At 53.1% G+C, this 12,674-nt stretch overlaps 1 protein-coding gene and 1 long non-coding RNA gene across 2 annotated transcripts; one reads left to right on the top strand and one right to left on the bottom strand.

The window, feature by feature from the left end:
* Positions 1-3,661: 3,661 nt before the first annotated feature.
* On the bottom strand, positions 3,662-9,855 carry LOC108407502 (chymotrypsin-C). The gene is made up of 8 exons (XM_017676884.3): positions 9,690-9,855; positions 8,384-8,475; positions 8,199-8,296; positions 7,244-7,369; positions 6,294-6,430; positions 5,362-5,507; positions 4,260-4,412; positions 3,662-3,740 (listed from the first exon to the last, which is right to left on the bottom strand). Exons 1-8 carry the CDS (start codon positions 9,727-9,729, stop codon positions 3,726-3,728), a joined length of 807 nt encoding a protein of 268 aa, XP_017532373.3. The 5' UTR covers positions 9,730-9,855; the 3' UTR covers positions 3,662-3,725.
* LOC108407503 (uncharacterized) lies at positions 8,143-12,144 on the top strand. Its single transcript, XR_005056338.2, has 3 exons — positions 8,143-8,281; positions 8,372-8,504; positions 11,798-12,144. It is a non-coding gene; the product is annotated as an uncharacterized lncRNA (long non-coding RNA).
* The last annotated feature ends 530 nt before the right edge of the window (positions 12,145-12,674 follow it).

The following is a 12,674-nucleotide window of genomic DNA, read 5'->3' as shown; positions in this document are numbered from 1 at the left end:
GACCACTGGCCCTCACTTCCAGCCACTGGTTTGGGACCTCTTGGATAAAGCTCATAAATCCTTGCTGTCACCTAAGCCAGATCCCAGGGAACCTTCATGACACCTTCTGTTCCTCTCCCCCATGTCCCCACAGTGTCCTATAGATTTTGCCAGAAGGGAGAAGCGATGGTATGTTCACTTCCTTTTGCTGCTTTAGCAAATTATCACAAAAATGCAGGGGCTTAAAACACACAAATAGATTCTCTTACAGTTCTGGAGGCAGAGTCCACAGTCAGCCTCACTGGACTGAAGCAGGGCTGGTTCCTGGAGGCGCGGAGAGAACCCCTTCCTTCGTCTTCCAGCTGTAGAGGCAGCCTGCGTTCCTTGGCTTGTGGCCCCTGCCTCCGTCCATGAAGCCAGCAGCTAACACCCTCACATCTCCCTCTGACTCTGACCCCCTGCTCTGTCCTCGTATCTCCTTCTGACTAACCCCCCCTGCCTCCCTCTTAGAAGACTGTGTGATTGCACTGGGCCCACCTGGATACTCCAGGAAAATCTCCCCATCCCAAGTCCCTTAAATTAATCACACCTGCAAAATCCCTTTTGCCACATAAGGTCATTAATTCACAGGTTCTGGGGATTAGGACAGGAATGTCCTGGGAGAGCTATTATTCTGTCCACCACAAATAGGCACTGACTCTTGGACACAACAGTGATCTTGTGCCTGAGTCTGAGAATTTTACACACCTGTGGAACAAACAGAACTATGGCTTGTGTTTCACCAGTTATTAGCTAATGAAAAGTACTCTTGATAATTCAATCACATTCCCAAAAGTTTATATGCATTTGGGACTTGGGGGGCAGCTGTTCAACACTACATGTACGCTTCTTAAATAAAGACTAAATTCCTGAACTGTCTCCTTTCTGTTGTTGCCTTGGTTGGGCCACAGTACTTGTGGCCTAACCCACTGCAGCAGCTCCTAACTGGCCTCCCCTCTTTCCTGCTCCAAATCATCCTCGCACAGCGGTCAGATTGTCTCACCTGAGGGTTTCAGCCCCCGGCAGGTTCACTGTGCATTCGGTGAGACCAAAAAGTGGCAATGGCACATCCTTGGGGTAAAAGGGTTTATACCTGGCTTTATTCTCCTGGCAGTAGGTCAAGCACTAGTCACATTTGTGTCCAGCCGCCCTCAGGTCTGTAACCCGGTCCTGTCTCTATCTCCGCCCAGAGCACTGGGCAGAGCTCTTTATATAGTGACTCAGTCAATCATAGCTTATTGCCAATGGGTGTGGAAGCATGAGCCTAGCAGTAGGTAGGCCAATTATATGATCAAGGAGTTTAGGGTCAGATGAAGATCCTGGCCATGGGAACTTCCATTTCTCCACCTCCTCACCCCTTCACGCCTGCCCCACCGGCACAGACGAATACTTTGGCAGGCACATCTGACAACAGTGGTCACTTCTCTAACCCTTCTATGGCTCCCTATTGCCCTCAGAATAAAGTCCCAACAACCCCCTATCATGGCTACAAGGCCTTCCATGAAGGGCCTTTGCTTACTTTCCAGTCACATCGCCTGCCCCTCTCTGCTAGGGTGGCCAACCATCCCAGTTTGCCAGGGGCTGTCCCAGTTTTAGCACTGGAAGTCCCATGTCCTGGAAAACTACTCAGTATCAGGACAGTTGGTCACCCTGTCCCTGCCCTATGCCTTATGCTCTGGCAACAGCAGCTGCTTGGAGATGTCTTCCAAGCAGTTACTATGACTTTACTCATGCCCTTTCCTCAGCCAGGGGATTGACCCCTGATGTTATCCCCCCAGGGTATCAGTTAGGAGTATGCTGAACTGCAAGTGACTGAGAACCTGACTATAGTGGCTAAAATACATGCAAGTTTATTCTTTTCACATAACAAGACATTCAGAGAACAGTTGCTGGGATTGGATCTGCAGCCTGTTGATATCAGAGCTCATAGCTCTCAACTTTCTTGGCTACAGGATGGCTGCCTCAGCTCCAGGCATCATGCCTATATTCATATTCACTGCAGAGCAGTAGAGCTTAGTGGTCAAGAGCATGGGATCTGGGATTGGATTACCGAAATCTGGATCCCAGCTCCATCACCTCCTGGTTAAATCACCTCGGGAAATCACTAACCCTCTCTAGCCTCAGTTTTCTCATCTGTAAAATGGGGATGATGTTAATAACAACATACCTCATAGGTTGTTTTGGGGATTAAGTGAAGTAATACACGTAAAAGTGGAGAACAGTACGTGGCACATAGTAAGTACTCCATGTGTTAGCTTTTATTTCACTATTATAACTGCAAGGAATTGGAGGACAGAAAGTCTTTAGCATTTATAACCTGTGAGATGGAGACAGGCACAAAAGGAGGTAGCTGGGAGTGAAGTTTGAGTCAAGTAATCAGAAGCGCCTTCAGTCTTTGGGTACCTTCTGTTCAAATTGTAAGACTTAGCTTGGGCATCACCACCTCCAGGAAGCTATCCTGGACTGCTCCTGCCTGCTGACACCAGGGAACTCAATGATCTGTGTATTGGTCTGTCTCTTGCAGAGCAGAGATCTTGTCTGAACCATCCCTGGATTCTCAGGACTGAGCTGGTGCCAGGCTGCTAGTAGGCGCCAGGGCTTGTTGGGTACGCAGCCTTCCCTGAGACTTGCCTTAGGCTAGCAAGGCTTGGGAGGTATGCCATGGTCCTCACCTCTGGGTGGGGGGCAAAGTCTGATGGGAAAGAGGACAACTCATGGACCAACCAGAGGCAGTTGGAGCCAAGGGCTCTAGAAGGAGGGGTTCAGAGGCTGGGGTGGGGGCACCTCTCCCTGTAGAATCTGCACATTCTTAGGAGCGCCATGGCCAGGGCAGGGTCCCCGCTTGGACTGTCTCTTGGGGGACACTGGATCACTCTCTCTGTTGGCCTCACTGCCGTCCAGTCAGCCCGGGTGGGCTTCCCCTTCCTCTGTGGTTCACGCATTCCTGGTTCTCTCTTTCTATGCCCTGGCCCAGCTCTTTCCTGCCTCTGGCCTCAGTTTCCCTGCCTGTTTAATACCGTGGAAGCTTTCCCAGCTCTGGCCTGCTGTGACTGTGTGTGGAAACCATCGCGTTCCTCAAACCTGCCCCCCTGAGGCTCGGCCGGGGTCTCTTCCTCCTCTTGTGCCCTCACGGTGCTCTACCCTGGGCTGCCCTGAGGTCAGAGCTCACTAAATGCTTCTGGGCTCAGAGAGCCCAGGCTGGCGGCAGCTGCGGGGTCTGCTCTGGGGTGGCGAGCCTGCTAGGGAACCTCTTTCTCAGGGAACCAGTGGTTATCCCTGGGCACCAGGCATCCTTCTGTGGCTGGCCTCTCTGGGCTGGGAGGCTGTCCTTGGGGACACGCCATCTTCCACCTGCAGCTGCAGGGCCTGAGGACTCCCAGACTCCTCTGTGGGGGGCAGAATCAGGAAAAGGGGGATTGGATGAGGGCCACAGCTTGTGAGATGTTGAGAGGCAAGTGTCTGATGTGTCCCCAGCTCAGGTCCCCTCAGGCTACCGGGTGGTTTCCTGAGACTCCCCGGGGCTAGCAGCCTCAGCTGCTCCCTGGAAGGCCTGACCAGCCGGGCTGCATCCCTAGGGTAGAAAGGGGCAGCCCTGGGAGGGTCTGGGACCCACGGCGGGAGACATAAATCAAGGATGCAGGCAGCCAGAGGGGGAAGGAGGTTTATTGTGGTTGCAGGGATTTGAGGCCATGGCTCCCAAGGGTGAATCACAGTTGCATTTTCTGGAAGAGCAAAGATGAGGGACTGTTGTAGGAAAAGGGGGCATGGCAGGCAGCCCCAGGCCTTGGCAAGGCTGTCTCTCTTCTGTCCAAGGGGACTGATGCCCCCCATCCTAGCGTTTCAGACCACTGTGCCCATGGGGCTGAGAACACAACCTGTCCCCAGTGTGAAAGCCCTTGGCCTGGAGTGACGCTCTGGTCCCCCAACCCTCAAGATATATGTGGCCCTCCACTCTGCCCCCTCTTCTCTGCTGAGCCCCGCTCTCATGGAGCCACATTTCACTTCTTGGGGGACTGGTGGGGTGTCTGGGACGGGGACATAAGTATTTGCTAAAGCCAGTGGACGAGTGGCCGGAGAGGTTAATGGCCATTTCCTTCCCCACAACCAGCTCCATGCCCGCATACAGTGAGCACTCAACACTTCTTGAATGAGTGAGGGAGTGACTGTCGGAAGGAAGGAAGGGTGGGTGAGGGAGGGTGGGCTGGAGGGCGCAGGGAGAAGGCTCAGAGCCGGGCACCCACCTCAGTGATCCAGCTGTTGTAGGCGGACACGCGGGTGAAGACCGTGGGCTTCTTTTTGGTGTTGCAGCCCAGCCCGGAGCCGAAGCTGACGATGCCCCGCACCTCCCAGGAGCCGTTCTCGGCCTGGCAGTTCAGCGGGCCACCCGAGTCCCCCTGTGCCAGGCAGAGCAGATGTCACCACCAGGCCTCCCCCACGGGCAGGCTTAGGGAGCAGGGACAGGTCAGGCTGGGAGGTGTGGGTTGACCTCAGCCTTGGTACCCCTTGTTTGGTCTTATCCTGTCTGTGGTGAGGGAGGCAGAGAAGATGTGGTTTGGGGGTGTCTTGGCCTCAATTCTGGGCTGTCAGACTAGCTCTTGGTCTGCTGTGTGATCTCGGGATGGTAATAATTCTCTCTGTGCCTCAGTTTCCCTCGCTGTTCAGGTCACCATGTCTAAGACTCCTTGACTGCCCAGAGGGGTGAGGATGCTGGGAGCTGCGCTGGAGGCCCTGGGAAGTGAGGGAGGTGGAGCAGGGAGGGGTTGCAGGTTTGAGAACAGCACAGTCCCTGAACCCCCTGGGCGCTTCCTGGGTCTGTGTCAGACTCCCTAAATCCTCTGTCTCCCAGGACTGATGGGGCTGCTGGCATGAAGGAACATGTGCTGACACTTCAGTGAAGTCTCTTTTATGCTTTGGAGACTCAGTGTTCATGGCAGCCCTGTGTTTACTCTAGCCCCATTTTATGGATGGGGAAACTGAGGTCTGGAGAGTTTAAACAGCCTGCCCAAGATTACACAGCTACTGAGTGGTGGGACTGGGACTGGAAGTCAGAGACTCATGCTGGCTCTCATGCTCTGGCCATGGTGCTGGGAAGTGGGGTAAGGGGAGGAGGTGGGAGTGACAGGTGTCCTCTAAGCCTCCTGGGCCCAACCAGGGCTCAGTCTGCTCCTGAGACTGAGAATGCATCCTGCCCCCACAGTGAAAGCCCCCAGCCCAGAGTGACCCTCTGGCCCCCCACTTACATTCATTTATGTGGGTCTCCCCACTCCCCGCCCTCTGCATTCCTCACTGCCCCCTTCCACTTGGCACCTGGAGAGGGACGGCGGGGGGGTCCCAGACACTCACGTTGCAGGATGAGATGATGCCATCACCCCCTGCGCACACCATCGTGTCCTTCACCATGGTGCCCCACCAGTCGCTCCGGGTGCATGTGGCATGATCCACCACAGGCTGCAGGCCCTGCTGCAGCTCGTCCGCAATGGGCCCATTGGCTGCGGAGGGGACACATGGTGCCGGGAGAGTCAGCCCAGGCAGCCGCAGGCCTTCAGGAGCGCAGGGCCGGATGGGGCTGGGGCAGGACCCAGGTGAGCTCCGGCTAGGCTTTGTGGGAACCACACACATGCCCTTCATCAAGAGGACAGACTGTGAGCCAATGGTCCCAACTGTGTGGGCAGGAGACCCCGTGGAGCGTGGGGTGGGGGAGCCGACCAGGCAGAACGAGTCCATGGGAAACCCTCCAGGAACAGTCACTGAGCTGAGCTATCTTTAACTTGGATTCTGGGGTTTTAATTGTCCATTGTGTCCTTGTAGGTCTCTGCCTTTGGTGTCACACATTAAAAGGTCTTTCTTACCCTCAGATTTTCCAAGTATTGATCTGCATTTCCTCCACATCATGTGCACGTATCCTCATTTAACGTTTCAATTCAGCTGGAGTTGGTTTGGGCACATGGTATGCCGTAAGAGCAAATGCCCTGCCGGCAAACGGCTAGTTTCATTTTTTTAGTAGTCACTTACATGGCCCTTAGTATGTGCTGAGCCTTGTTCTAAGAGCTTGACAAATTCTAATCCATTTAATCCTTCCATATTCCTGATATGCACTTGTTAGAGTGTCTGTCACAGGGTATGTGCCTGTTAACTGTGTGTATTACAAAGTTGAAAAAGATGTGAAGATGTTTAGGCCAAAAGGAAAAATGGTGGGCAAATAACAGTAGCGTGCTTATTGTGGGAACCGCTTCCACCAGGAAGGCCCTCGTGATTTGTCAAGGGGCTATACTCACTCCAGAGGCGGCCCCAGCCAGTGACGTAGCAGGGATAATCTTGAGGCAGCAACGAGCCCTCCTCTGGCAGGCATGCCGTCTGGATGGTGTCACTCATCAGGACGGGCTCTGCCAGCTTGATGAGGGCAATGTCATTGCTGGAACCAGAGCAGAGGTGGTGAGCATGGTGGAGGGCCCTGGCTCCACGAACCAGAGCTAAGAGGCCCCAGCTGTGAGTTGAGAGTCAGGCCTGTGGTGACCAGAGGTCCTCCATAAATGTCCCAGGCGGCTAGCTCTTACCGGCCAACAGGGATGTCAGACGGCAAATGAACCACCGTGTCACAGGTACACCCACCCCTTTAGATGTAGCCACGTCCTCACATCACATAGGGCTTTACGGTGGCGAGACTAGAGCAGAAGCATTCCAAACCACCGCAGGCCATGTATCAACCAGAAATTACGCTAAAGAAAGCTGGAAATTATAATGATAAACGAAGGACACTTGCAGATGCAATTTTTAAATATTTTCGTGTTAACAGAATGAAAGCTGGGACCCCCAGGCAGACCTGGCTTGATTCTGGGTTTTCAACATCCTGGGCTGTGTGGCCTAGGACATATTCCTTCACCTCTCTGAGTCTCAATTCCTCGCTAGGGCTGTTGGGAGGATTAAATAAGTGTCGTGTGAAGTGCTTCCTGCAGTTAGGGTGAGGCACTCAATAAAGCTGAGTTTGGCTTCGCCTCTGGCTGAGACTTCATGGGGTCTCAGTGTCTTTATTCATCGTGTACCTTCTGGGGACCCTTGACCAACGATGGAGATGCCAGCTAACATTTTGCTATTTTGCTTAAAGGGGTCATCAGCTGGCTGTTCAGGATATGGAAGGGGTCCAGGGACAGGGTGGGGCAGGTTCTGTCTCAGGGACCCCTCCCCGCTCGTCTGTGCTGCTCCCAGGGGCCCACAGACGGGCACTCACCGCACCAGGAAAGAGTTCCACTTCTCATGGACAAAGATGGTGTCCACGCCCACGAACAGGGAGCCCTCCTCGTTGTCCTCTGCCAGGTTGTTCTTCCCCAGGGCCACACGGTAGGTCAGGGTGTTGCTGAGCAGAGGAGGGGACCGGTCAGGGCCGCCTCCGTCCCCCTCCGGCCAATGGGGTAGAGTAGGGACTCAGAGCTTTGGCGATCCAGCTCCATAGCCACGGGGAGAATTATTGGGGAAAGGGAGTGTCCATTTCTGCTGACCCTTTCCAGGACCTGGGGTAGGGACCCTGGTCTTGGAGTCAAGGCCACTTGGGTAGCCCCGGTTCCCTCACCTGTAATGGAGTGAATACTGGAACTCACTTCCCAGGGCAGCAGTGAGAATGAATTAACTAGTCCGTTGTTTCTTGCCTATGTGCCTCGTTAACTCGTCACCCCCACTGCCCCTGGTGTTCTGCCACACCAGCTGCCATGTTATTTCTCCAACATACCAATGGGCTCCCTCCTCTAGGCCTTCACATTGGCTGTTCCTCCACCTGGAACACCCTTCCCTGAGACCAATTTCTTTCAGGTCTTTGCTCAAATATTCCCCTTTCAGAGAGATTGTCCCCTGATCACCTCACTTAAAACAGAATCCCTCATACTTTTTAATCCTCTTCCTGCCTTTTTTTTTCTTCGTTGCCACTTGATATGTTAAATATTGACTCATTGAATGGTCTGTTGCTCTATTTTCCACTAGGATTTAAGCTCCAAGAGCAGACTTTGTCCTCACTGCTGTGTTCCCTGGCACATACTAAATGTACAACAAATGTTTGTTGAATGAATAAATGATGAGCTAAGGTATTGGATGTAAGTAGCTTAGTTGGCCCAGTGCCTGGCTCAGTGAGAGCAGCTTAGTGGGCTCCCACCCGAGGATAGGGGGTGGGTTCTTCCAGCATAACTCCTGCTCACCTGATGCAATGGGCCGCCGTGAGGACGTAGTTGCTGGCGATCAAGGTGCCACCGCACGTGTGTCTCCACGTGTCATCCCTGAGGTACTGGAGGGAGATCTGGAGGAGGGTGCGGAGGGCCACGTGTCAGCCCCCAGGGAACCTTACCCCCATCCCCACCTCCCACCCCTGCAGCAGTGTGCTCACCTGCCAGGGCCAGCTGTGGGGCCTGGCATCGTCTCCTCCCACCACTCGGGCTGAGAGGTTTGGCAGGAAGGTGGGGACCCCACAACTGGAGGCTGGTGGAGACAAGAGAGGAGGTGCACAGGTGAGTGGGGCTGGCATCCAGGTTGGGGATGGGCAGGTGGAAAGAGCACAGACTTTAGGCAGCCATGGGTTCAGATTTCACTGCATGACTTTGGGGAAACCATCTAGTTCTCTGGGCCCTGGCCTTCCTTTCTGTGAAATGGGAAGAATGGCCGTAACCTGGTAGTTTGTGTGTGAGCAAAATTAGCCAATGCACATGAAGAGTTTAGCGGAAGGCCTGGTACGGAATAAACGCTTAGTACGTTAAAGGAAATAAAAAGGTGGCTGCATGTGCCTGAGTGCCCAGGGCCACCTGTGTTCTTCATCCTTAGCCTGCCGTCCCTTTTTAGACCACAGCGTAATGCGGTGTGTGAGCACTGAATCCAGAACTCCGGCTGTCATAACTGGGGAGTGTGTGGGGGTCAGGGGCCTGTGCTCCACAGTGAGGCAGACCCAGACTCAAATTCTGGCTCTACCACTAACCAGCCATGTGGTCTTAGGCAAGAGGCTGGGCCTTACTGAGCCTTCGTGTCCTCATCTGTAAAGTGGAGATATCACTAGGCCCTGCCTCACAGGGCTGTTGTGAGGATCTGGTGAGCTCCTGCACGTAAAGGGCCTGTCCCTGTGCCTGGCTCACAGTAACCATGCAATGCACAGCAGCTGCTATTATTATTGCTGCTGCTATTGTTATCCGGAAGGACTCTTCATCAAGTGCTCTCATTTGCCAAAAACACCAGTGAGGTTTAGAGGTGAAGTGGCTTGTCTGAGGTTCTGCTGGAAGTGAGTGACATCCCAGCCAAGTTCCTTGATTCCTAATCTGGGAGAAGGCCCCCGAGGAATGGGTGGGTAAAGCATCCCCAGGAGGGATGCCAACACTGGGAAGGATAGGCCCCAGGCTCCCTGCAGTGAAACCAGGAGCAGGCATTTACTGTGTCCCCAGGCCCACGCCTCACCTGTAATACTCACCCTGGGGGGTCAGACCATTAGCTCTATTTCGTAGACATGGAGGCATATACATATCCCCCCAGCAGGCAAGGGGCTCGTCTGACACACAGCTAGCCAGCAGTATCTGAACCCATGTAGGACCCCAAAACTTTTTTCCTGGAGCCCTGGAGAACGAAGGGCTCCCTGCTCCCACCCGTGTCCCCAGGAAGCTGGCCCAGTGTCCCTTGCTCTGGCTGCAGCTGGTCCCCGACCCACACCTTACCATAGGCCAGAAGCGCGGCGAGGACCGTGACACCCAACATGTTGTGAGTGCGACTTGCTCAGGACCGAGCCGCTGTCGGGATGGGTGGGGGCACACTTATAGGCAGAAGGGGAGGTGGTCAAGGCTGAGCCACTCCTTGGAGAGAAACCTGGTCCGACAAGGCCCTTTCCCTGACCTTGGGTTGTTACTGTTTAATTTGGACAGGAGACGGGGTTGGCCCAGAGGCATGGATCCCCAAATCTCCTGACACAGAACAACTTCTGGGGTTACCAGGTTTTGGGGGTCCACTGCTCTGCTTGGAGTATGTTCTCATTCTCTTCCCCACCTCATTCTTTTTAATCATCATTTATTGGGCACCTACGGTGTACGAGGCATTGTGTTCAATACTTCTTGCATTCACTGAGTTCTCCCGACGACATGAAGTAGACATTTTTGTCCATTCACTAAAGATGAGGAAGTTGAGACTCAGGAGGTCAGTGACTGGCCAGGGTCTCACAGCTGCTTAGCAACGGAACCAGGATTTGAAGTCAGCACTTTTAACACCAGTCTGGGGGAGCTTCAAACTGCTGCGATGTACCCCTTCCTCCTCTGTCTTATAGTTTTCTGTTGCTCCCTCTTTTTTCTTTCTCCCTATTTCCACTAATATAGTCTGGTCTTGGGGGATCCTCTGCTTTCCAGCACCTGCTCCCAGACTATGGATGGAGGTGAGGTCCAGACAGCCCCTGGAAGGTGCCTGGTTGGACAAATTTCTATCTAGAGCCAGCTCAGCTGTCTCTCTGCAAAGCCTTCTGTCTTGCTGTCTCTAACATGGGCGGACGGGACCAGATGCATACCCAGGCTCCTTTCAGTTCTAAGTTTCCATGACTTGAATGTCAAGGTCAAGTGGCACAGCTGGGTTAGTGACTTGGTGTGGGTCCAAAGCACTATGTGCCCAGAAGTTCTATCCAGAGCCTGGACAGGCTAGGGTTCAGTCTATGTCTGGTTTAACCCATTTGCCCCAAAGCCTGACTTCATTCAGCCTGGTCACGGTCTGCTCTTCCTTCCCTTCATCCATGTGCTCCTTGGAAGTCATTTTCTGAGCTGGGCCCCGGGGATTACCTTAGGAATTATTTCCCAATAAAGAAGTTCAGAACATTATGCACCTCACTGTTGATGGTGGTTATCTGGAGGCACAAGAGGATTCTAACTTACGTATTTTATACAGCTTAAATTCTTTTTTAAAACAAGCATGCATTACTTTGTAATATAAAAATGAGTAAAGTTCTGATGAAAAATAAGACAGAGTCAGGGAGCATGAAGGTGTGTATAGGGGTGTTTCCTGCTGTGATGTTCTTAGGCCGTAGGGGTGTCTGGGGGACCTCAGGCTGTGGGGAACGTTCTATGGTATTCTAGAGGCTAGTCTTAATAGAGGGGTTAGTACACCTTAGACCCAGGACTGTTGGTCCCCAAGCTCTGCGAAGGGTCACTCTGGTCTAGGAACTGACATTGTAAACAGAGAGGCAGACTGAACTAGGTGACAGGTCTTGGGGGTCAGTAGGGATTAGGAGGCAGGGGACAAGACTCCTGGCTTCTGTCTCAGCCAGTGACTTATTTTGGATGGCCCCAGACCTCGGGCAGCCTCTTTGGGCCTCAGCTTCTCTTGAGCAACCTGGGGAAAATGGTTCAGTGGGCTTCTATGTGGGGAGTTTGCTGATTTGTTCTCAGAGAAGTACAGCAGTTTCTTGGTGCCCATTTCAGGCGTATGTGTCTGTAGATACACAAGCGTATGGGGACAGGTAGACAGACACACACATGCCTCCAAATCCACTGACACGCACATACCAGTGTCACACATCCAAACATGTGCACAAACAGAAATAGCCCCAAAGGCACAGGTGCACAGGTGGTGAGGTACCTGTGATGAAGAGTCGTTAATTTTTTTTCTTTTTGTTCATAGAGAAATGGACCCTTTTCTTGGAGGGAAGTTGTGGCTGCTCTGAAAGGTGCAGACAGCATCAGCTTTAGGGGAGCTCCTTGTTTTGAAACATTTCCCAGGTGGGGCCCTGTAGCTAAGGCAGTACCAATGGTTGTGCTTGGAGAAAACTGAGAGTCACCTTCATTTCCTTCAGATGCTGAAGATGGGAGGTGGAGTGCTTTGCTCCGTGCTGGACCGTGCTTCTGGGGAATGGAAAACCTAGAGCCTTCGCTTCCTAGCTGTGTGACCTTGTGCTAGTGCCTCAACGTCTCTGTGTTTCCACACACTCATCTATAAAATAGGGGTAAAAAATGGCACCTGCCTCATGCTGGCGGGGAGTGTCTGCCACATGGCAAGCACCATGTAAATGTAGCCTGGTAACTGTCGTCATCTGGTTCTTAAGAGAAAGCTTGAGTCTGGACAGTCATGGGCCCTTTGGCCTTTGGGGGCCCCTTCCTCCATTAAAAAAATACTAAAATTTATGTCTTATGATTGCATGAGCATAAAGACTAATATAATCTAGTTTGGACTATATTCATTTTTTCCCCCTGCTGATTTTAAAATAAACTAGAACATTACTGTGGGCCCAAAAGGTATGGTGGGCCCCAGGCCTTGTGCCCACCATGCTGATGGACAAACGGACCTCGGCAGAGGCCACTCCTCGTGGCAGGTGATGTGCAACCGAATGGCTGAGAGAGAGCCTCGGAAGATTCTGTGGATCATCATAAGCATCTTCTCTGGGCCCTGGAGGTGCCTTTAGCTGTGCCCCCGGCTGCCAGGGAGAAAACTGGGTTCTCACTGGGCGGGGGCAGGAGCTGCCTCTGGCATGGGCCCAGCTAGGGTCAGCCCCTCCCGACCTGGCCCTGGTGCAGGCAGCAGTTGGTCAGAGGACGTCACTATTCCAGGGGCCCAAACTGCCCAAGTTACAGTGGTGACCTTGGCTGGCTCACCCCATTTTCTGGCTATGGTAACCAAGATGGAAGAAGCCGCCCCCGGGGACTTGCCAATATCTGCAAGGAGGAGCCCTGGGG

The sequence above is a fragment of the Manis javanica genome, chromosome 4 (genome assembly GCF_040802235.1).
Source record: "Manis javanica isolate MJ-LG chromosome 4, MJ_LKY, whole genome shotgun sequence".
NCBI classification, from domain to species: Eukaryota; Metazoa; Chordata; class Mammalia; order Pholidota; family Manidae; genus Manis; species Manis javanica.
Note: the sequence above shows the minus strand (reverse complement) of the source record. Positions and strands in the feature narration are given on the sequence as shown.